The sequence below is a fragment of the Bos indicus genome, chromosome X, assembly GCF_029378745.1.
Source record: "Bos indicus isolate NIAB-ARS_2022 breed Sahiwal x Tharparkar chromosome X, NIAB-ARS_B.indTharparkar_mat_pri_1.0, whole genome shotgun sequence".
Lineage (NCBI taxonomy): Eukaryota > Metazoa > Chordata > Mammalia > Artiodactyla > Bovidae > Bos > Bos indicus.
The window spans coordinates 59,266,308-59,291,461 of NC_091789.1; the positions used below are offsets into that span (position 1 = coordinate 59,266,308).

General features: G+C 38.7%; 1 protein-coding gene across 2 annotated transcripts in view; it reads left to right on the forward strand.

Annotated features, from left to right (window-relative positions):
• Window positions 1-836: 836 nt before the first annotated feature.
• The window catches only part of RADX (RPA1 related single stranded DNA binding protein, X-linked), a 98,674-nt gene continuing 74,356 nt past the window's right edge, over window positions 837-25,154 (forward strand). The window contains exons 1-3 of one of the 2 annotated variants that reach the window (XM_070785184.1): window positions 837-1,571; window positions 17,719-17,861; window positions 19,795-19,987. In XM_070785184.1, coding sequence (XP_070641285.1) covers window positions 929-1,571; window positions 17,719-17,861; window positions 19,795-19,987 — 979 coding nt within the window. In that variant the 5' untranslated portion in view covers window positions 837-928. The remainder of the gene's footprint in view (window positions 1,572-17,718; window positions 17,862-19,794; window positions 19,988-25,154) is intronic. The other variant, XM_070785183.1, reaches the window with a different exon arrangement.

Genomic DNA, 25,154 nt, shown 5'->3' on the forward strand with positions numbered 1-25,154 from the left:
CTTTACCACTAGTGCCACCTGGGAAGCCCCCATTTACTTTCTGTCACTGGCCCAAGGGGACTTCCCTGGTGGCTCAGATGGTAAAGATTCTGCCAAAGGCCCCGCCCCACCCCACCCCCAACTCTGAGCTTTGACTACTTGCTTCTGGCTTCCAGCCAGTTCTCGTCACCGTAGCCTCTCGGTACCCTCCCTACTAGAAGTGTCACGAGGGCTCCTCCCCTCCCTCTGGTTACTTTGCTTTGGAAACCCTGGCGACCAGAGCTTTTCCCGCTTCTCCAATCCGGGCATTCCAGCCGGCTCTAAGTTAGAGAACCCGCCGCGCAACCACGTGTGTTCCGTTCAGTTCAGTCGCTCAGTCGTGTCCGACTCTTTGTGACCCCATGAATCACAGCACGCCAGGCCTCCCTGTCCATCACCAACTCCCAGAGTTCACTCAGACACACGTCCATCGAGTCAGTGATGCCATCCAGCCATCTCATCCTCTGTCATCCCCTTCTCCTCCTGCCCCCAATCCCTCCCAGCATCAGAGTCTTTTCCAATGAGTCAACTCTTCGCATGAGGTGGCCAAAGTACTGGAGTTTCAGCTTCAGCATCATTCCCTGCAAAGAAATCCCAGGGCTGATCTTCAGAATGGACTGGTTGGATCTCCTTGCAGTCCAAGGGACTCTCAAGAGTCTTCTCCAACACCACAGTGCGTTACTGCCTAATAATAGTTTCTGGGATACAGAAGCCCGCCTGGCGAGGGGCAGGGCCAGAGAGCCGAAGCACACACGCGTAAAGTCTTTGTAGCTTCGCGACGGGGCGGAGCCTTACCTGCCCCCTGGGGCCGAGTAACATTTAAGGCTCGAGCGCGCAGTTTCTTATTCTTTTAGCTTCGGACCCGGCAAGCTGGCTTTTGAAAGTGAAGAGGGTACGCAGTCACCTAGCAATGTCTGGTGAGTCGGGTCAGCCTCAGGCTGACCCATCCCAGGCTGGGGTCGATATGCCGCACCCTGAGAGAAATGGGGCTGCGGTCCCAAGAGGTGTGGTCCGACGGGTCGGTGCCTTAGGGCGCCGGTCCTGGATCCAAAAGGTTTTTGAGCAAGTAATAGATTCACCTCGCCGGTGGGTCACCCCATTGGAGGTGGTTCCTGTTGCAGTTTTGGCCGTCCAGAGATACCTGTTAGAGGCTGAGCCACGCGACGTGAAACCTAAACCTCCGCTTTACTGCTTTGATGTGACAATCTCAGACGGGGTGTACCAAGAGAAGTGCTACCTGGACCCCAGCCTGAATTCTCTCGTATATAAAAATATCCTCAAAGTTGGCATAGAAGTGAGAATTTTCAGAGTCTCGTGCATTTACAACGAGAAAAGAATAGGCCAGGGAATCTTGTGCATAGATAACGTTCTCTGTGGGGAGTTGCTGGAGTCTGTTTCTCTAGAAACTCCCTTCAGAAATAGTGCGCACCGAGAGGTCCCCGAGAGACCTTTAAGAGGCGAAAAAAGTCATTACCTGCCCCTGTGGAATAACGAAGATCCGTATGGAGATATCTGGCTAAACAATAAGCAACCAAAGGAGCACGAATTTAACCGTAAGTAATTGGAGGGAATGCCGGGGGGGTTAAAAAATAGTTTTTAGGAATTCACTTTAATGGAAAAGGAAACGAAGGTGTTTGGGTCTTGTTAATTATAAGCCGGGAGTGGTAAGAGACAAGCTTTGCAGGGTGACGGAGACGGTCGCTTAATGAAATTTGCACAGCTTGTGTCTTGGGTTGATTGTGAAAAGGGGCCATTTCGGCAAGTGGCTTGCATGTGGTTTAAATTTAATCTGACGAACGTAGTCTCATTGCAGTCATTGTTCCTCATGTGTTGGTATACATTTGACGGAGTGAAATTCATTTTAGTTCTATTCCCATTCCAGTCATGGAAGTAGTACTTTCTGTGTTGTTGGAAAGATTTGAATTCGGCATAAAAGTTGTAAAAATTTGGGGTTTGCCTTTTTAAACTTTGATTCAAAAAAGGATGTTCGGTGATTTATTCCTTAGTTTACATTTAATGAAATGCCATTTGTATACCGTTAACTGTAGCAGTTACCTAAATACTGTTTTTGGAATGTGTGATTTTTGTGGAAAAGCTTGAAGTTCTCATTTTTGTGTTTATTACTTACCACGAACAAAACTAATCTAAGTTCAGTTTCATAAGAAGGAAGTTAACCTGATAATGCTGGCTCCTTAGTCATCAGCCACTGCTCTAAAATATATTTTTATTTATAAGAGATGGAAATGAGCAGAATTATAGGTATGTAGGTATATGGAATGGAGAAGGCAATGGCAACCCACTCCAGTACTCTTGCCTGGAAAATCCCATGGACGGAGGAGCCTGGTAGGCTGCAGTCCATGGGGTCGCTAGGAGTCGGACACGACTGAGCGACTTCACTTTCACTTTTCACTTTCATGCATTGGACAAGATAATGGCAACCCACTCCAGGGTTCTTGCCTGGAGAATCCCAGGGACGGGGGAGCCTGGTGGGCTGCCGTCTATGGGTCGCACAGAGTCGGGCACGACTGAAGCCACTTAGCAGCAGCAACATATTTAGTAGAGTGCCCATTTCCCCATTTTATACTATTGTTTTTAATTATATCTTTAATCTAATTAATTTATAGTATTTCTTTGCTAAAGGCAGTAAATTTTTACCTGCTGTATATTTCAGGTTATTTTCTCCCACTGTGTCTCTGTTCTCTTAGATTTATTGTGTGCTTTTGTGCTTTTTAAACTTTTCTATTCGGTATACTGTGTACACAGTAAAAGAGAAAAATCTTAAAAATACAACTATATATATATTTATGTAACCATCCCCCTAGATCAAGATATGGAGCATTTCAGGAACCCCAAAAATTTTCCTCTTCTGGTTCAGTACCCTATTCCAAAAGTAAACTATAATACGTCAGAGACAGCTTTTTAAAATGTAAGTTAGGAGAATTCCCTGGTAGTCTAGTTGTTAGGACTCCACTTCCACTGTCCAGGTCCAGGGTTCCATCCCTGGTCAGGGACCTAAGATCCTGCAAGCAGAGGGTGCAGGCAAAAAGTAAAATGGAAGTTGGACTGTGCCACTTTCCTGCCTAAACCCCTCCCCAGGGCTCCCCATTGCACTTAGACAAACATCTAGACCACCTACCGGGATCCACGTGGCCCTATGGTGTATGCAAACTCTTTCTGTAAAGAGATGGTAAATCTTTTTGTCTTTTTGAGACTTATGATTTCTGCTGCAGCTATTGAACTTTGCTGTTGTTTATGGAAAGTGGCATAGAAAATATGTAAATGTATGGGTTATTTTATTAACAAATCCTGGCTGCTGCTGCTAAGTCGCTTCAGTCGTGTCCAACTCTGTGCCACTCCATAGATGGCAACCCACCAGGGTCCCCCGTCCCTGGGATTCTCCAGGCAAGAACACTGGAGTGGGTTGCCATTTCCTTCTCCAATGCATGAAAGTGAAAAGTGAAAGTGAAGTCGCTCAGTCGTGCCCGACTCTTAGCGACCCCGTGGACTGCTGGCAGCAGGCTGTATTTGTCCTGAGGACCACAGTTTGCGGAGCCCTGCTGTACACAACTGCAGCCTTCTTACTTCTCTTCTGCACCATGTTGTTTCAGCATACGGGCCGCCATTTTTCCACCCCACCCACCAGCCGCCTTTTTTTTTTTTTTTTTTCCCCGGCCGCCATTTTTCCACCCCGCCCACCAGCCGCCTTTTTTTTTTTTTTCCGGCCGCCATTTTTCCACCCCGCCCACCAGCCGCCTTTTTTTTTTTTTTTTCCGGCCGCCATTTTTTCCACCCCGCCCACCAGCCGCCTTTTTTTTTTTTTTTTTTTTCCGGCCGCCATTTTTCCACCCCGCCCACCAGCCGCCTTTTTTTTTTTTTTCCGGCCGCCATTTTTCCACCCCGCCCACCAGCCGCCTTTTTTTTTTTTTTTCCGGCCGCCATTTTTCCACCCCGCCCACCAGCCGCCTTTTTTTTTTTTTTCCCCTTGCCGTTTTCGGCTCAGACGGTAGTCTGCCTGCAATGCAGGAGACCCAGGTTCAATCCATGGCTCAGGAAGATCCCCTGGAGGAACTGGCAACCCACTCCAGTATTCTTGCCTAGAGAATACCATGGTCGGTAGCCATTTCCTTCTCCAGGGGATCTTCCTGAGCTAGGGATCGAACCTGGGTCTTGTGCATTGCAGGCGGACTTTTTACCATCTGAGCCACTAGGGAAAGTAGAGTCCGCCTGCAACGCGGGAGATGCAGGAGAGAGGGGTTCAGTGCCTGGTTCGGGAAGATCCTCTGGAGAAGGAAATGGTTACCGACTACAATATTCTTGCCTGGAGAATCCCATGGACAGAGGAACCTGGAGGGCTACAGTCCATGGCGTCACAAAGAGCGGGACACGACTGAGGGACTAACACTTTATTGTTATTACACCACTATAACAGAATTGATAACACTCAGAAATTATTTTGTTTTCTTTCTCCTCCCTCTAATTTATAAGATCCTTGGGGGTAAGCACTCGTGTGTGTGTGTTTTTTTTTTCACTGCTGTGGTCTATTTTTCTTATAGCCAGGAAAATGTGTGGCACATAGTAGGCAGTTTAGAAGTGTTCATTGAATAAAGGAATGAATGAAATAGATTATATTAATAGGTTTTCTGATGTTGAACCACTACTGTTTCTACTTGGTCATGCTTGTTATTGTTACCTCTATATATTCAAGTGAATTTGATCCATAAGTTTTGTTATATTTTAGGAAAGTACTATTTCAGTTCAATTTTGATACCAGATTAATTAATATTAGTCTAAAGAATGAGTTAGGAAGCTTTCCTGTTTTTCTGAACTTAGAAAAATAACATGTTCTTTGAAGGTTTGGTGGAATTTACCCCCAAAACTATTTGAACCTGGGACCTTGGGTGAGCATTGGGAGTTCGGAAAATGTTTTCCTTTTCAATTTTTGAGAAAGTAGTAAAACCTGTAACGCTTCTTTTGAGTGCATTTTTGAGAGTTGACATTTCACTAGGAAATCTCATTTCACCTAAATCTCAGAGCTGTACATAATCTACATGTTTTAATCTCTATCTTGTCAGTTACATCCCCTGATATGTTCCTAAAGTTCAAGTCTTCACCCTTTTTCGTGATCAGCCTTGGCAGAGGTTTGTCTACTGTCTTGTTACTCAAAAATAAGACTTTTAACTTTACTAATTAAAAGTCTGTATCAGGGAGATGTTTCTACTTTATTTGTACTGTCCTCTTTAATTATTTTTACATCCTTTGTTCATTTTTTATTTTTGTTTTTGGTACTTCCTTCTAGAGTTGAATGCTTGGTTTATTTATTCCCTTCTTTATTTCTTCCAAAAGCTTTAACAGTTCTGAAATTTAACACAGTTACTGTTTTGGCTGTATACCCCAGGTTTTGAAGTATAGAGATTTTATTTTTACTCATTACTCATATTTTCTGATTTTAAATTTGAGTTTCTGTTTACCCCTAAAAGTTTAGAAAAAGTTTGCTTATTAGCTGTGCAGTTCCTTGTTATACCAGGTTTTAAATTTTTTAATTAGAACATTCCATGTCCTTATTTTAAAATCTATTTTATTTGCCCATTTCTTTGAGAGGAATATTGACTTCTTTTTAGGAAGGTGATTTTGTTCATTTCTGCTTATATTTCTAAAAGTTTTAAGTTTAGATCTTTCAGTAATACGTAAAATTTCATAACTTGAGTATATCTTGGTGGATTTTACACTTAACAACATAGAATTTCTCTTAGTCCCTTTTTGCCTCAAATTATATTTTGTCTAATAGTACTGTTTACCACTTACATGGTCTTTTAGCATTTACAGCCATGATTCTCAAACCTGAGTGGGCATCCACATCACCTCAAAGTGAAAGTGAAAGTTGCTCAGTCGTATCCGACTCTTTGCAACCCTATGGACTATAGTCCATGGAAATCTTCAGGCCAGAATACTAGAGTGGGTAACTTTTCCCGTCTCCAGGGGATCTTTTCAACCCAGGGATCGAACCCAGGTATCCCGCTTTACAAGAGGATTCTTTACCAGCTGAGCCACAAGGGAAGCCCAAGAATACTGGAATGGGTAGCCTGTCCGTTCTCCAGCAGATCTTCCGGCTGCAGAACCTGGGTCTTCTGCATTGCAGGCGGATTCTTTACCAACTGAGCTATGAGGGAAGCCATATGACCTCAGAAATTCAGATTGCTGGATCCTGCCACCAGTTTATGATTCTCAGTACATCTGCCCTAGAATTTACATTACTAACACATTGATTCTGCTGGTGCAAAGGCCACACTTTGATAACCACTGGCTTAGTGTATATTTCTTTGCTCATGACTTTATTTCCATTTTTTTAAAAATGGTTTTTGCCATACATTCACATGAATCAGCCATGGGTGTACATGTGTTCCCCATCCTGACCCTGCCTCCCACCTCCCTCCCTTCCCATCTGTCAGGGTCATCCCCATGTACCAGCCCTGAACACCTTGCCTCATGCATCAAACGTGGACTGGCGATCTATTTCACATGTGATCATATACATGTTTCAATGCTATTCTCTCAAATCATCCTTGTTTTAGGTTTCTCTGCATAGCTAAGCTTTTTCTTTTTTACCCAAACAAATTCTTTTTCTTTCAAGAGATGAAGTTAACCAAGTTACGTTTTATGTAATTAATGATGTTTATACTTATTCTTGCAGTCCTACTTTATTATATGCCATGCATTATTTTTTTTTAAAGTTTATTTATTTTAATTGGAGGCTAATTACTTCACAAATTGTATTGGTTTTGCCATACATCAACATGAATCCGCCACGGGTGTACACGTGTTCCCCATCCCGAACCCCCCTCCCTCCTCCCTCTCTGTACCATCCCTCTGGGTCATCCCAGTGCACCAGCCCCGAGCATCATGTATCATGCATCGAAACTGGACTGGCTATTCATTTCACATATGATATTATACATGTTTCAATGTCATTCTCCCAAATCATCCCACCCTTGCCCTCTCCCACAGAGTCCAGAAGACTGTTCTATACATCTGTGTCTCTTTTGCTGTCTCACATACAGAGTTACCATTACCATCTTTCTAGATTCCATATATATGTGTTAGTATACAGTATTGGTGTTTTTCTTTCTGGCTTACTTCACACTGTATAATAGGCTCCAGTTTCATCCACCTCATTAGAACTGATTCAAATGGATTCTTTTTAATGGCTAAGTAATACTCCATTGTGTATACATACCACAGCTTTCTTATCCATTTGACTTCTGATGGACATCTAGGTTTCTTCCATGTCCTGGCTATTATAAACAGTGCTGTGATGAACATTGGGGTACACGTGTCTCTTTCAATTCTGGTTTCCTCGCTGTGTATGCCCAGCAGTAGGATTGCTGGGTCATATGGCAGATCTATTTCCAGTTTTTTAAGGAAACTCCACACAGTTCTCCATAGTGGCTGTACTAGTTTGCATTCCCACCAACAGTGTAAGAGGGTTCCCTTTTCTCCACACCCTCTCCAGCATTTATTGTTTGTAGACTTTTGGATCCCAGCCATTCTGACTGGCGTGAAATGGTACCTTATTGTGGTTTTGAGTTGCATTTCTCTGATAATGAGTGGTGTTGAGCATCTTTTCATGTGTTTGTTAGCCATCTGTATGTCTTCTTTGGAGAAATGTCTGTTTAGTTCTGTGGCCCATTTTTTGATTGGGTTGTTTTTTTTCTGAAATTGAACTGCAGGAGTTGCTTGTATTTTTTTGAGATTAATTCTTTGTCAGTTGCTTCATTTGTTATTATTTTCTCCCATTCTGAAGGCTGTCTTTTCACCTTGCTTAGAGTTTCCTTTGTTGTGCAGAAGCTTTTAATTTTAATTAGGTCCCATTTGTTTGTTTTTGCTTTTATTTCCACTATTCTGGGAGGTGGGTCATAGAGGATCCTGCTGTGATTTATGTCGGACAGTGTTTTGCCTATGTTCTCCTCTAGGAGTTTTATAGTTTCTGATCTTATGTTTAGATATTTAATCCATTTTGAGTTTATTTTTTGAAAGTGTTCTACTTTCATTCTTTTACAAGTGGTCGACCAGTTTTCCCAGCACCACTTGTTAAAGAGATTGTCTTTTCTCCATTGTATATTCTTGCCTCCTTTGTCAAAGATAAGGTGGCCATAGGTGCATGGATTTATCTCTGGGCTTTGTATTTTGTTCCATTGATCTATATTTCTGTCTTTGTGCCAGTACCATACTGTCTTGATGACTGTGGCTTTGTAGTAGAGCCTGAAGTCAGGCAGGTTAATTCCTCCAGTTCCATTCTTTCTCAAGATTGCTTTGGCTATTCGAGGTTTTTTTTATTTCCATACAAATTTTGAAATTATTTGTTCTAGCTCTGTGAAAAATACCATTGGTAGCTTGATAGGGATTGCATTGAATCTATAGATTGCTTTGGGTAGTATACTCATTTTCACTGTGTTGATTCTTCCAATCCATCAACATGGTATATTTCTCCATCTATTAGTGTCCTCTTTGATTTCTTTCACCAGTGTTTTATAGTTTTCTATATATAGGTCTTTAGTTTCTTTAGGTAGATATATTCCTAAGTATTTTATTCTTTTCATTGCAATGGTGAATGGAATTGTTTCCTAAATTTCTCTATTTTCTCATTATTAGTGTATAAGAATGCAAGGGATTTCTGTGTGTTGATTTTATATCCTGCAACTTACTATATTCATTGATTAGTAATTTTCTGGTGGAGTCTTTAGGGTTTCCTATGTAGAGGATCATGTCATCTGCAAACAGTGAGAGTTTTACTTCTTCTTTTCCAATTTGGATTCCTTTTATTTCTTTTTCTGCTCTGATTGCTGTGGCCAAAACTTCCAAAACTATGTTGAATAGTAGTGGTGACAGTGGGCACCCTTGTCTTGTTTCTGACTTTAGGGGAAATGCTTTCAATTTTTCACCATTGAGGATAATGTTTGCTGTGGGTTTGTCATATATAGCTTTTATTATGTTGAGGCATGTTCCTTCTATTCCTGCTTTCTGGAGAGATTTTATCATAAATGGATGTTGAATTTTGTCAAAGGCTTTCTCTGCATCTATTGAGATAATCATATGGCTTTTATTTTTCAATTTGTTAATGTGGTGTATTACATTGACTGATTTGGATATTGAAGAATCCTTGCATCCCTTGGATAAAGCCCACTTGGTCATGGTGTATGATCTTTTTAATGTTTTGTTGGATTCTGATTGCTAGAATTTTGTTAAGGATTTTTGCATCTATGTTCATCAGTGATATTGGCCTTTAGTTTTCTTTTTCTATGGCATCTTTGTCAGGTTTTGGTATTAGGGTGATGGTGGCCTCATAGAATGAGTTTGGAAGTTTACCTTCCTCTGCAATTTTCTGGAACAGTTTGAGTAGGATATGTGTTAGCTCTTCTCTAAATTTTTGGTAGAATTCCACTGTAAAGCCGTCTGTACCTGGGCTTTTGTTTGCTGGAAGATTTCTGATTACAGTTTCAATTTCCATGCTTTTGATGGATCTGTTAAGATTTTCTATTTCTTCCTGGTCCAGTTTTGGAAAGTTGTACTTTTCTAAGAATTTGTCCATTTCTTCCAAGTTGCCCATTTTATTGGCATATAATTGCTGATAGTAGTCTCTTATGATCCTTTGTATTTCTGTGTTGTCTGTTGTGATCTCTCCATTTTCATTTCTAATTTTATTGATTTGATTTTTCTCCCTTTGTTTCTTGATGACTCTGGCTAATGGTTTGTCAGTTTTATTTATCCTTTCTAAGAAACAGGTTTTGGCTTTGTTGATTTTTGCTATGGTCTCTTTTGTTTCTTTTGCATTTATTTATGCCCTAATTTTTAAGATTTCTTTCCTTCTACTAACCCTGAGGTTCTTCATTTCTTCCTTTTCTAGTTGCTTTAGGGGTAGAGTTAGGTTATTTATTTGGTTTTTTTCTTGTTTCTTGAGGTATGCCTGTATTGCTATGAACCTTCCCCATAGAACTGCTTTTACAGTGTTCCACAGGTTTTAGGTTGTTATGTTTTCATTTTCATTCATTTCTATGCATATTTTGATTTCTTTTTGATTTCTTCTTTGATTTGTTGGTTATTCAGCAATGTGTTGTTCACCCTCCATAGGTTGGCATTTTTAATAGTTTTTCTCCTGTAATTGAGATCTAATCTTAATGCATTGTGGTCAGAAAAGATGCTTGGAATGATTTCAATGTTTTTGAATTTACCAAGGCTAGATTTATGGCCCCAGATGTGGTCTATCTTGGAGAAGGTTCCGTGTGCACTTGAGAAAAAGGTGAAATTCATTGTTTTGGGGTGAAATGTCCTATAGATATCAGTTAGATCTAACTGGTCTATTGTATCATTTAAAGTTTGTGTTTCCTTGTTAATTTCCTGTTTAGTTGATCTATCCATAGGTGTGAGTGGGGTATTGAAGTCTCCCTCTATTATTGTGTTATTGTTGATTTCCCCTTTCATACTTGTTAGCGTTTGTCTTACATATTGTGGTGCTCCTATGTTGGGTGCATATATATTTATAATTGTTTTATCTTCTTGGATTGATCCTTTGATCATGATGTAGTGTCCTTCTTTGTCTCTTTTCACAACCTTTATTTTAAAGTCTATTTTATCTGATACCAGTATTGCTACTCCTGCTTTCTTTTGGTCTCTGTTTGCATGGAATATCTTTTTCCAGCCCTTCACTTTCAGTCTGTATGTGTCCCTTGTTTTGAGGTGGGTCTCTTGTAGACAACATATATAGGGGTCTTGTTTTTGTATCCATTCAGCCAGTCTTTGTCTTTTGGTTGGGGCATTCAACTCATTTACGTTTAAGGTAATTATTGATAAGTATGATACCATTGCCATTTACTTCATTGTTTTGGTTTAAGTTTATACACCCTTTTGTTTCCTGTCTAGAGAAGATCATTTAGTATTTGTTGGAGAGCTGGTTTGGTGGTGCTGAATTCTCTCAGCTTTTGCTTGTTTGTAAAGGTTTGAATATTTTAATGAGATCCTTGCTGGGTACAGTAATCTGGGCTGTAGGTTATTTTCTTTCATCACTTTAAGTATGTCCTGCCATTCCCTCCTGGCCTGAAGAGTTTCTATTGAAAGATCACCTGTTATCCTTATGGGAATCCCCTTGTGTGTTATTTGTTGTTTTTCCCTTGGTGCTTTTAATATTTGTTCTTTGTGTTTGATCTTTGTTAATTTGATTAATATGTGTCTTGGGGTGTTTCATCTTGGGTTTATCCTGTTTGGGACTCTCTGGGTTTCTTGGACTTGGGTGATTATTTCCTTCCCCATTTTAGGGAAGTTTTCAGCTATTATCTCCTCAAGTATTTTCTCATGGTCTTTCTTTTTGTCTTCTTTTTCTGGGACTTCTGTGATTCGAATGTTGGGGCGGTTAACATTGTCCCAGAGGTCTCTGATGTTGTCCTCATTTCTTTTAATTTGTATTTCTTTTTTCCTCTCTGATTCATTTATTTCTACCATTCTGTCTTCTACTTCATTAATCCTCCCTTCTGCCTCCCTTATTCTACTATTTGTTCCCTCCAGAGTGTTTTTGATCACACTTGTTGCATTATTAATTATATATTGACTCTTTTATTTCTTCTAGGTCCTTGTTAAACCTTTCTTACCTCTTCTCAGTCCTTGTCTCCAGGCTGTTTATATGTGATTCCATTTTGTTTTCAAGATTTTGGATCATTTTCACTATCATTGTTCAGAATTCTTTATCAGGTAGATTCCCTATCTCTTCCTCTTTTGTTTGATTTGGTGGGCATTTATCCTGTTCCTTTACCTTCTGGGTATTCCTTTGTCTCTTCATCTTGTTTCTATTGCTGTGTTTGGGGTGGCCTTTCTGTATTCTGGCAGTTTGTGGAGTTCTCTTTATTGTGGAGTTTCCTCACTGTGGGTGGGGTTGAATGGGTGGTTGTCAAGGTTTCCTGGTTAGGGAAGTTTGTGTCGGTGTTCTGGTGGGTGGATCTGGATTTCTTCTCTCTGGAGTGTAATGAAGTGTCCAGTAATGAGTTATGAGATGTCAGTGGGTTTGGAGTGACTTTGGGCAGCCTGTATATTGAAGCTCAGGGCTGTGTTCCTGTGTTGCTGGAGAATTTGCGTGGTACGTCTTGCTCTGGAACTTGTTGGCCCTTGGGTGGTGCTTGGTTTCAGTGTAGGTATGGAGGCGTTTGATGAGCTCCTGTCGATTAATGTTCCCTGGAGTCAGGAGTTCTCCGGTGTTCTCAGGGTTTGGACTTAAGCCTCCTGCTTCTGGTTTTCAGTCGTATTTTTACAGTAGCCTCAAGACTTCTCCATCTATACAGCACCGTTGATAAAATGTCTAGGTTAAAGATGAAAAGTTTCTCCACAGTGAGGGACACCCAGAGACATTCACAGAGTTACATGGAGAAGAGAAGAGGGAGGAGAGAGTTAGAGGTGACCCGGATGAGATGAGGTAGAATCAAAAGAGGGAGAGAGCAAGCTAGCCAGTAATCACTTCCTTATGTGTGTTCCACAGTCTGGACCGCTCAGAGATGTTCATGGAGTTAAACACAGAAGAGAAGAGGGAGGAAGGAGACAGAGGTGACTAGGAGGAGAAGGGGAATCAAAAGTAGAGGGATAGATCCAGGCAGTAGTCAGTTCCCTAAGTGTTATCCACTGCCCAGAATACCCAAAGAGTGTCACAGAGTTAGGTAGAGAAGAGAAGGGGGAGGGAGGAGATAGAGGGGACCTCGTGGAGAAAAAGGAGAGTCAAAAGGGGGAGAGAGCAATCAAGCCAGTAATCACACTCCCAAGTAAAAATGGGTACTGAGGATTGGGTTCTTAAAGGTACACAATTGATAACAAATACCAAAAAGCAAAGATTAAAAATCTAAAGTAGAGGTTGGATTTTCAAAAATACAATATTAAAGAAAAAAAAGTCACAAAATTATAAAAAACAATATATATATATATATGAAGTTTGCGTTAAAAAATAGGGTCTCTCTTTTTTTTGCAAAGTAATGGTAGGTTATAAAAATTAAAATTAAAGGAGTAATAAGGACTTAAAATTTTTTTTCAAAATAAAGAATGATAGTAAAAATAGTAAAAATATATCTAGAATTTTCTCTGTTGTTGTTGTGGGCAGTGTGGGTTCAGTTCATTTTCGGATAGTTCCTTGGTCTGGCTTATATTTCGCAAGGTCTATATGCCCCTTACTATGTAGTCGGTACTAACTACAGGGTTTTAATCTATTGCATCTGTCACTTCCAAGGCGGTTCCCTCTGTTTTAGCTTCTTCTGTTTGCTGGTCTCTTCAGTGTCTGATTTCTACCCTAAAACAAGGGGGTGGTGGTGGACACTTTTTTAGGCTCACTTGTTCAGTTGTGGTGTGGGGAGGGAGGGATGCTGCAAACAAATAACACTGGCGTGTGTTCGCAGTGTCTCGGCAACACTAGGTTTGCCCCTGCTCACGGCATGTGTGCTTTCCCTTTGTACGCTGCTTAGGCTCTAGGTTGCTCTGCCATGAACTGTCTGAGACCGGCCCTGGGTTGTATGCACTTCCCAGGTCTAATCCACTCAGGTTCAGGTACTCGGGTAGTCCTCAGAGGGGCAAACTCGGTTGGGCCTGCGTTTTGTGCCCTTCCCAGGTCCAAGCAGCTCAGGTGACCAGGTGTTTGGTGAGCGCAGTCACTGCGACTTAAGGCCTCCCCCATCCCTGCCGCTCGGTTTTCTGGCTGTACAACTGGTGCACCTTCTCAGGCGGATGTTGACTGTCCAGAATCCCAAGAAGTCTTGGTTAGCAATGAAGCCTGCTTGCAGTTTGGTAGATAATGCCTCTCTGGGGCTGCGACTGCCCCCTTCTGGCTCTGGCTGCCTGTCCCCGGAGTGGGATGGTCTGCAGTGGGCTAGCTCTGCTCAGTCGTTCTGTTATCGGACCTGATGGTTTCTTAGGTTAGGGCTTTTCATGTAGCTCTCATCAGTCCTTTGTTCTGTGAGCAGGCCTGGTGGCATCTTACGTTAGGGCTTTTTGCGTGGTAGCTATCCCACAGTCTGGTTTGCTACCCCAAGTTAGTACCCTCAGACTGCCCTCCGGGCATTCAGGCCCAATCCTTACTCTAAGCAATGCAGCCTGCGCCTCGCTGCCCAGCCCCCACTTGCTAGTGGCGGATGCAGGCGTCTGTGCTGCTTCTCCACTGAGGGATTTACCGTGGGCATGTAATCTGTGGGTTTTAATTATTTATTTATTTTTCCTCCAGTTATGTTGCCCTCTGTGGTTCCAAGGCTCACACAGACTTGGCAGTGAGAGTGTTTCCTGGTTTTGGAAACTTCTCTCTTTTTTAAGAGTCCCTTCCTGGGACGGAGCTCCATTCCTACCTCTTTTGTCTCTCTTTTTGTCTTTTATATTTTTTCCTACCTCCTTCCAAAGACAATGGGCTGCTTTTCTGGGTGCCTGATGTGCTCTGCCGGCATTCAGAAGTTGTTTGTGGAATTTACTCATCGTTCAAATGTTCTTTTGATGAATTTGTGGGGGAGAAAGTGGTCTCCCCATCCTGTTCCTCCACCATCTTCTTCCTTGTCCATGCATTATTTTTTTAACTATTTGAAAACATTTTTATCTTAGTGATTTAAGAGTATTATATTTTTATTCTCTTCAATGTTTTAGCATAATTATTTGAACTTGCATTTTATGTCAATATCCAGAATTATTTAGAGTTTTTAATATTCTCCTGCACAAGATGTTTAGGACTCTACTTAATCATAATGCATTTTAGTATACTGCTACATTGGATTTTAAAGTATTTGATTTAGGATTTTTGCCATTATAAATGTTTGGGGGTTTTAGTTCTCTTTTTTACTATTTGTTATAATTTTTAAGATTTATCTAAGTTTATCAAATGAATTGGTACAATTTTTATACTTACTGTGCTCTAGAACAACTGAAGAGAAAGCTATTCTTTGAAAATTGTTAACCATGTGAATCTGGTGCAGTTTGGAAGGTCATTATTAGGAACTTTTTCATTTTCTTCCATGGTTATTGATGTGTTCCAGTGTTCTGTTCTTAGGGCAACTATATTGGTAGTTCATATGTTTCTAGAAGACTATCAATTTCATTGCTGTTTTCATGCTTAGTGCTATATAATCATATAATCTTTAAAATTATTTTCTCTATGTTTATAGGTGATCACATTCTGGGTGTTATCTTTTTGTTTGATTTTTTCCTGATTGCACTTATAAGGTTTTACCTTTTTATTAATTTTTCCAGGGAATTGGACTTAACAGTCATACTGTTTTCTAATTCATTATTTTCAATTTTTATCTTTATTCCTCTTTATATTCCTTAGACTTATTCTTTTGAAGTGGTTTTCAATGTAATAATAATATTAAGGCTTTATTTTCTTTTTTTAAACTCTCCTTCTGAAGTACAGAGTGGAGTTTTCCAGAGGCTGCATGTCAAGGACATTGAAACAGACTGAATAAATGCCAAAGAAAATATGATTTATCCAGCTGTATTCTTTTAAGCTAGATAATAAAGAGATCTGCAAAAATGTAAAACAATACCACTCTTCCCACTACATTTTTGATTTTGAACAATGTAGTCATTTTTCAAAAATACATCTTTTTACTATGTATAACAGATTTATTGTTTTTGTTTTAAAGGAATTAATAAATATTTTTATTTCTTAGTTTTACTATGTAATATGGTAAGTATTGGTAAATATTACCCACATAAACAGAAGCTTATTGAGAAGGCAATGGCACCCCACTCCAGTACTCTTGCCTGGAAAATCCCATGGACGGAGGAGCCTGGGTAGGCCGCAGTCCATGGGGTCGCTAGGAGTCGGACATGACTGAGCGACTTCAGTTTCACTTTTCACTTTCACGCACTGGAGAAGGAAATGGCAACCCACTCCAGTGTTCTTGCCTGGAGAATCCCAGGGATGGGGGAGACTGGTGGGCTGCCGTTTATGGGGTCGCACAGAGTAGGACACCACTGAAGTGACTTAGCATAGCATTGAGGTCTTCAGTAATTTTTTAAGACTATAAAGGGGTCCTGAGACCACCAAGTTTAAGAAACACTATTGTGTTGTTTACTAATTTTTATATTGAATATGTAGTCTATTATTTTCATTCTTTCTTTTGATAAAGAATCCACTTATTTCTATGAATTTACATGGATTCCCCATTGTCTAAGTAATTTCTTTTTAACTTGTAATTTCTTTTTAGATTTTAGAGATATGTATATTCTATGAAGTTAATGAGGGGTTTTTTTGTTGTTGTTTTTACCCAATCTGGGAAAATGTTCTCCAGGCAGATGTTTGATCATGGCTGTCTGGACTCAATTGTAGCAGAAATAGTAGCTCTTACAGCTCTGGTTTTATAAAAGTGTGTAGCTTTTGAATTTATTCCACTTGTAAAGGAGGTGTATGTGCCTTCATTGGTCAAGAGTGTTCCACATACACTCTAGATAATTCAGAGCTGAGGTACAGTTTGTTTCACCATATTAAAAAGGAAATTACTTAATTGTGTCAGATCAAATACTAGTCTCTGTGATCCTGGACTAGTAGTTTTGGGAGAATCTGGAGGGAAATTTATACAAGATACCTAATACTGAAAATGGGGTGGGTATTAATGGTAGTGTTGTAATTATAAAAGGCCATTTAAACTGTTACTGAAAACAAAATACGAGAATACTTTTAATACCAAAGTTGAGGTGGTGATACATTATATAAATAAAAATGGAAGTGGAAGATGCCTTAGGGAAGTAAATGAAATGTTTGAACAAATACCAGTTCAGGTTTTAAAAGCTGGGACTGTAGGCTATGAGAACAAAATGTGGAGAAAATTGCAGATGGAATCCCTCTTAGCCCAAGGAAGAATAAAATTAGAAATACAAATTAATCTTTTAAAGGTGATGAATAGCTTTTAAACAGTTTTGGCACTTACCAACAGGCTTGGAGATTAAAACATTTTCAAGTAAATTATATGGCATATAAAAATGTAATAAGTGCCATTGGTATGTAGAAAAATGGGATGGAGATAAGTAAGGGGATTAGTTTTCTATAGGGGGGTTAGAGCTAGCATCACTAAGAAAGTGACCTTTGAGCAAAACTTGAAGGAGAAAAAGTCACTCAGATATCTAAGAGAAAGACATTCCAAACCCAGGGAACAGCAAGTGCAAAGGCCCTGATACAGGACCGTGTCTGGAATGTTTGGGGAAAATTGAACTTACACATATGAGACTAAGGTGGGGGCAATAAAGAAATATATCATGAAAATTCTACAAATTAAATGTATAAGTGCTTAGTAGTGGGAAAATATTCCATGGTTTTGAGTTTTTTCTTAAGGAAGGTAAGTTTTGATCCAAGTCTTCCAGGAAGTAATTACACAGTTTGACAAGATAGAGAGTATTATAGATGGACAGTTCCATCTAAATGTGTTTTTTAGCATAGGTATTTACCTATATTCCAGTAACATAGTAAATCATGGGTATGTGTGTGTGTGTGTGTATATATATATAAATATAAATATATATATATATATATATATATATATTTTACCATTATTATTAAGGTTACTGTTTATTGCTAAGTTTTGTATGTGAGAAGTATATAGACTGGCTTAGCTGGTGAGAAGGAGTTGATTTGGGTCTGATCTGGCTACCATTTTTAACTAATAAAATAGAATTTTGAAATCACTATGACATTTTTTCTTTTTTGTATTCTAGATACCAAAATAATTTCCCTTTCTCACCTTGAGATGACCTGGTCTAATACAAAGAATCTTCCTCCATTGCTTGTGAGAATCTTATATAAATCAAAACTGCGATACTATGGAAAACCCAATAAAAAGATAATTGAGCCATACCAGGTATGAATAGTGATAAGATGTTATATGTTAATTTATCAATCATAAATTATAACTTGCAGACATGATACCTTCATTAGGATAATTTATGTTTAAATAACACATTAAAAGTTCAACTTAGTAATGTATATAATGAACATAAATATATATTTCAGAGTATTTTTCTGTATAATTTCTTATACAAAAAGGAATTATTTCTGTATTAGTGCTCTTTAGTTCCCTTGATCCAGCTAGTCTCCTTCATACCTTTTTCTGTATCTTCAGTGTTTTCCTTTTTTACTGAGATTTCTATACCAGCATATAAATATTAGTAATATATAGTCTGTGTGGGCATGCTCAGTTGCTTCAGTTGTGTCCGACTCTTTGCAACCCCATGGACTGTAGTCCTCTGTCCATGAAATTTTCCCGGTAAGAATACTGGAATGGGTTGTCATGCTTTCCTCCATGAGATCTTCTTGACCCAGGGATCAAACCCGTGTCGCCTGCATCTCCTACATTGCAGCCAGATTCTTTACTACTGAGCCACCATGGAAGCCCAGATATATAGTATAGTCTTCCATTTTAAAAAAGGAAAACAATCTTTGACATCAGGACACCTGTATTCTCTCTCTCCTTCAGGCAAGCTCCTTGAAGAAGTAGTCTACACTAGTTGTTTTCACTGTCTTGCCTCCTGTTTACTTCTCAACACAATTAACTCGGCTCTTTTCTTCAGCTGGTCACTCACTATAGAGACCTTAATTGTCAAATCTATCTGACACTTCTCTGTTATCTTGACTGCATATGATGCTGATTTCTGTCCCATTTTTTTTAAACTTAACATTTTACTGTATTTCCACATTATCAAAAATTATTTAGAGTGCTTTGCTAAGCTTTTATAATAAAAGTTATACATACTTCTAGGGAATTTGCAAAGTATATAAAGATATATTAAGCTGATAAATAATATCAACCCAAATCCTACCACTCAGTGAGAATCACTGTTAATATTAGTGTGTTTTATTTCCCCATTTTGTATGTATAGATCATATATATACATACATGTATGTATCTCTCATAAATGCATATGTCTCTGATAGCATATGTATGTCATATATACCACATCTATGCATATATGTATTCCTATCATGTATTTGTTGTTGTTTAGTTACCAAGTCATGTCCAAATCTTTGTGATCCCATGAACTATGGCCTGCCAGGCTCCTCTGTCCATGGGATTTCCTAGGCAAGAATACTGGAGTGTGTTGCCATTTCCTTCACCAGGGGATATTCACGACCCAGGGATCAAACCCGTGTCTCCTGCATTGGCAGGTGGATTCTTTATCACTGAGCCACTAGGGAAGTCCCCTATTATATATTACATATGACTATGTAATATATCATTGGAGAAGGCAATGGCACCCCATTCCAGTACTCTTGCCTGGAAAATCCCATGGACGGTGGAGCCTGGTAGGCAGCAGTCCATGGGGTCGCTATGAGTCAGACACGACTGAATGACTTCACTTTCACTTTTCACTTTCACGCATTGGGGAAGGGAATGGCAACCCACTCCAGTGTTCTTGCCTGGAGAATTCCAGGGACGGGGGAGCCTGATGGACTGCTGTCTATGGGGATCGCACAGAGTCTGACACGACTGAAGTGACTTAGCAGCAGCAGCAGCATGTCATGTATCATAGTAAATTTTCTTACAAAATGGGAATCATAGTATATATAACATTTTGTATCATTTAACATTTTCTTAAGTTTTTCTCACATTACTAAAAGTTCTTCATAACTTTTCATCATTACAGAGTCTCTCATATTACATCATAAATTACTCAGTGGTTCTCCTATAATTTTGCTTCCTCATTCTTAAAAAATAAAATTTGAACACCATGTAGGTAAAAGTAACAAATATGCATTTATTAGGTAAAATATGCTTTTACTTTTTTTTTTCCTAGACCTTTTTGGAAGTTGCTGACAGCTCAGGCACAGTGTCCATGATTATGTGGAATACCCTGTGTCCTGAGTGGTACAAAAGTCTGCATGTTGGTTTAGTTCTTCTGCTTCAAAATTATTCTATTAGAAAGAGTTATCCATTCAGGATGCAGCCTCTTCCTGTGGATCCACACATCAAACTAATTTCTACAATGGGTTAAGTATTCAGTGAATTTGTTATTTTATCATTATTTTGTTTGTATAAATTTGTAAAGTACCATATCAGTCAAAAGAACTTAAAAATTACTGACGCTATTAGAACCTGACAAACCTTTAAATTCCTTTATCCATAAAAAAATTTTAAGCAATCACTTAATAAGTGTATTTATTCATTTATTAAGGAAAAGCATCTGAGATATTTATTATTGATTAATGAATGCCACTTTGGATTTACTTATTTTTCTTTTCTTTCATTTTTGTATTAAAATATTAAATAGTGACTTGAATATAGTTTTTGTTACTTCAAGGTACCATTTCACAGGGCTTTTGTCAACATTCTATTTTGAAATAATTTTGAACTTATACACAGAAGTTGAAAGAATAGTATAAAGAACTCCTGTATACCACACAGATTCAGCAGTTGGCAACATTTACTTTATCATTTCTCCACTATAGATAGATAGATAGATAGATCTCACCTCTGAACCATTTGAGAATAAGTGGCAGCCATCATATATACATATCCCTTTACCTCTAAACACTTTGGTGATATTTTACTCTCTGTTTCCTAAGAACAAGAACATTCTATTACACAGTCACAGGTCACAGTATAGTTATCAAAACTAGGAAATTTAAAGTTGATATAATAATGCTATATAACTTATGATCAGTATTCAAATGTTGCCAATTATTGTAATCTTGAAAGGACTCTTCCTAATTAGTATTGAAATCACAGTATTGATATCTTGGCATCATCCTTAATATTTGGGGAACATTAGAATTAATATATTAAGTGATTGCTTAAGGTGTGGATATGACTTCTTTGAATTTCCATTTTTCAAAATTGTAGGACACATCAGTCAACAGTTTTAAGCACTGTTTTTGGTTTGTCATAGTTTTATACTGGACCTGTATTTCTATGTATTCTGAACTCCCTAGCTGACCTATTAAGGTTAATTACATAAAGAATGTTCAGATAATGTAGCCTTTGTTCACTGTTTACCGAAACATATATTTAGGACAATTTCATATGATTCTGTATTAGTGTCTACCGGCTATTGAAGGTGGACATCAATTTGGCTGGGTGAACAAGATATTAATTAATTTGGTACGACTAGTCCATTATCGCATTACTCTTTATCATAGGAGAAGATAAACTGATTGCTGTTGAGATTTAATTAAGAAAATGTAGTGAAAGTTGGCAAGAGGAAGCTAATTCTAAACGTGTATTATTGTGTCTGCCAATTTATAAATTCTTTCCAACAACCATGCATCTCCAAGTGACAAAATTGCTTTTTAGTAAAAATTGAGACATTCTTTGTCAATAACAGATAAGGTAAGTGACTTTGTTGATGTCATATAATTGATCACTGGCATAGTGAAAATTGAAACCTAGTTCTCCTGATACCTAACCTAATGTTCTTTTTACTAAATACAGTGTTTTCTGATATAAAGAAAATTAACTTCAATCACAGTTTCTATGTGGCTGTGGACAAATCTAGAAATGAGTCTGTACTAATAGCTGCTTCTAAACCTTAAAAACATATGGAAAGTGGGCAATAGACAGCATGTGGTCAGTAGATAAATAGTTATTAAAACATAGCAGTGAAAGTGAATTGAGCTCTATGCTACCTCTGCTACACAGAATTATAGGGCCAGATTTTGATAATATAAACTCTCTTTTTAGGATATGCTGCTGCTGCTGCTAAGTCGCTTCAGTCGTGTCCAACTCTGTGCGACCCCATAGACGGCAGCCCACTAGGCGAAGCTATTTATACTTTTAAGTGAATAATTACAAATACAGAAATCATTTTTAAAATGAGAGCCTTAATGAGAATATGTTTAAAATGCACCGTTTAGTCTTTAGAACAGTTTTACTTATCAGTGTTAGCATCAGTCTCTGTTATCCCACACCTTTTTAATAAGTAACAGGACTTTTTCCCTCTTCATCAAGGGTCAGTGAGCTATTTCTATAAATAGCTGAATAGTAAATATTATAGGATGTATAAGCAGTATAATCTCTTTCACAACAACTCGGCTCTGTCTTTATTGAGTGAAAGTAACCAAAGATAATATGGCAATGGATGGGCATAGCTGTATTACAGTAAAACTTTTATGTGCAAGACACAGGCAGCCATCTACAAGCCATAGTTTGCCTAGTGTTCCTGTATAAGTGGATCTCAATACTATTGATATATTAGTATCATTTCAGGAGCTTTAAAGAACCATGACCACCCCACTCTCAGAGATTTCGAATTATTAATAATTATTCTGAGGAGGGGACCACACATTGATGTATCTCTGAAACTCCTCAGATGGATTCTAATGTACAGCCAGGGTTGAAAACTATTGATCTATGATTTTTAAAAATCTCAGTGTGATTAATCATCTTTTAAAGGGAAAAAAAAAGTTCTGTGAACTGTGGTAGGCACAGGAAACACAAAGATAAGTAATATAGAATTCTACCCTTAGAATTAATCTAGCACATAGATAGAGAACCTGTGGACACAGCGGGGGAAGGAGAGGGTAGGACGAATTAAGAGAGTAGCATTGAAACATATACATTACTCTGTGTAAAAAAGATAGCTAGTGGGAAGCTGCTGTATAGTACAGGGAGCGCAACTAGGTCCTCTGTGATGACCTAAGGAGTGGTTAAGAGGCTCAGGAAGGAGGGGATATATGTATATTTATAGATGATTCATGTTGTCGTACAGCAGAAACCAACACAACAATTATCCTCCAATTTAAAAAAATAATTAGTCTAGCAGGGTAACAGATATGTAAGATGAACAAATTACATTAACATGAAAGACTGCTGACAGTAAACGGTAAGAAAAAAGGATGAATGGAAGGGGAGAGGAAATGAACAGAAATGGAGTTGAGGAAAGAGTGAATGGTCTGGACAGTAGGAGAATGGGTTGAATTGGAGAAAACGTAAGTAAGGGTTAGGAATAAGAACAGTGTAGTTTAAATGTTATGAGAGAACACATGAGAAAGAGTACGCAACGAGGGTCAGTTTGGTCAGTACAGAAATAAGGATCGGTGATACTATCACTGCCTTCTAGGTGTTGATGTTGGAACACAAACCGTTGGGGTAATTTAGCTTGGTTTATTTTTTCATGCTTACACATAATAGTTGTAAGTTATAGAAAATAATGTAATTTTAAAGAAACTAAATAAATGGAAGCTTGTGAAGATGAAAATTCTGTTGTAAAAAAAAGGACATATTTGCTGGCAATGTATGATTTTTGTATATTGACTTTTTGTTTATTGTTCTGTCCTATCTTATACAAAATAGTGTTCAGTTGACATACACAAATGATAAACCTTTTAAAGTCTTGAGATTTTCAGACTGTATTACATAATACATATTGAGGTAATAACCTTAGGTGTTTTGGGTTTGGAGTGAAGGAAGTTTTTAATTCATTTGAAATCCTAGCATTTTAGAGCTGGGAGGGACCTTGAGTATAACTGAATAACTATGGCTATGAAAGTGCTTTGTAAAATGCAAACTATTTTCTAGGTACAACGTAATACCATGTAATACAAACTTTGTTCACTCATATATGAAGAGGTAAAAGAGAATTTTGTAGTCACATGTTTGGTAATAGGCAAAATGAGAAAGCAGTCATCTTCATTCTGGTTTAATCTTTGTTTGCTACATAGCAAATCCTTAGAAAAACATTGACATTAAGAAATAAGAAACCCAGATAGTTCTATAACTATTAAAGTGAATCAGAGGTTTAAAATAATCACACACACACCCACCTCTCACTCACCAGGCAGGTATCATTGTATAAGCAAATTCTAGCAAACATTGAAGGAATGTATCATTAGAGAATAAAGTAAGAAGGTATACTCTCTGACTTATTCTTTGCTACCAATATAACCTTGATAATTAAAACCAAATAAGAATTTTATGAATGTGGAAAACTAAAGGCTATCTTCAGCTATGAACATATATACAGATATACAAAATTGAAGGTTAGCAAACTGAATTGTTATATGTAAAAAAAAAAAATGATTACACATTGTGACTAAGCTGTATTGTTTTCCAGCAATGCAAAGTTGATTTTACTTACAAAAATAGACAAGTGTCACTGCCACATTAATAGATTAAAGAAGGTTGTCCTAGCAGAGCCATAAAAGTCATTTGCTAAAATTTTACACACATTCATAAATTTTAAAAAGAAAATACCAAGAAAAGGAACTTTCCATAACTGATAAAGGATGTTTGCAAAACCAAATGAAAACAAACACAACTCTTAAGGGGAAAATTTAGAAACACTCCAAAATTTTTTTTTGGGGGGGGCATGCCTTGTGTCATACCAGATCTTAGTTCCCCAGCCAGGGATTGAACCTGAGCCTTCTGTAGCAGAAGGGCAGAATCTTAATGACTGGACTACTAAGGAAGTCCTGAAACACTCCTTTGTAAAATGGGGACCATTGATGGTCTCTTATTACTATTTCTGTTTAATGTTGTACAGGCTGCCCTTGCCAATGTGGGGATGTGTGAGTGCCTGTGTGCTCAGTTGTGTCTTGATTCTTTGCGACCCCATGGACTCTAGCCCACTAGGCTTCTCTGTCCTTGGAATTCTCCAGTCAAGAATACTGGGGTGGGTTACCATTTCCTCCTCCAGGGGATCTTCCCAACCCAGGGATCAAATCCGCTTTGGCAGGTCAGTTCTTTACCACTGCACTGCCTAGTGAGAAGATAAAATCCATTAAAAGCATAAGAGCTTTTTATTGAGGTATAGTTGATGTATTGGCCTCCTGGGTAGCTCAGCTGGTAAAGAATCTGCCTGCAATGCAGTAGACCCCCATTTGATTCCTGGGTTGGAAAGTTCCCCCGGAGAAGGGATGGGCTACCCACTCCAGTATTCTTGGGCTTCCCCAGTAGCTCAGATGGTAAAGAATCCTGCAATGCAGCAGACCTTGGTTTGATCCTTGGGTTGGGAAGATCCCCTAGAGGAAGGCATGGCAACCCACGCCAGTATTCTTGCCTGGAGAATCCCATGGACAGAGGAGCCTAGCTGGCTACAGTCCATGGAGTTGCAAAGAGTTGAACACAATGGAGCAACTAGGCACAGCACAACACAGTTGCTGTATTGCTTTACAATATGTTAGTTTCAGGTGTCCTACATAGTGACTTGACATTTGCATA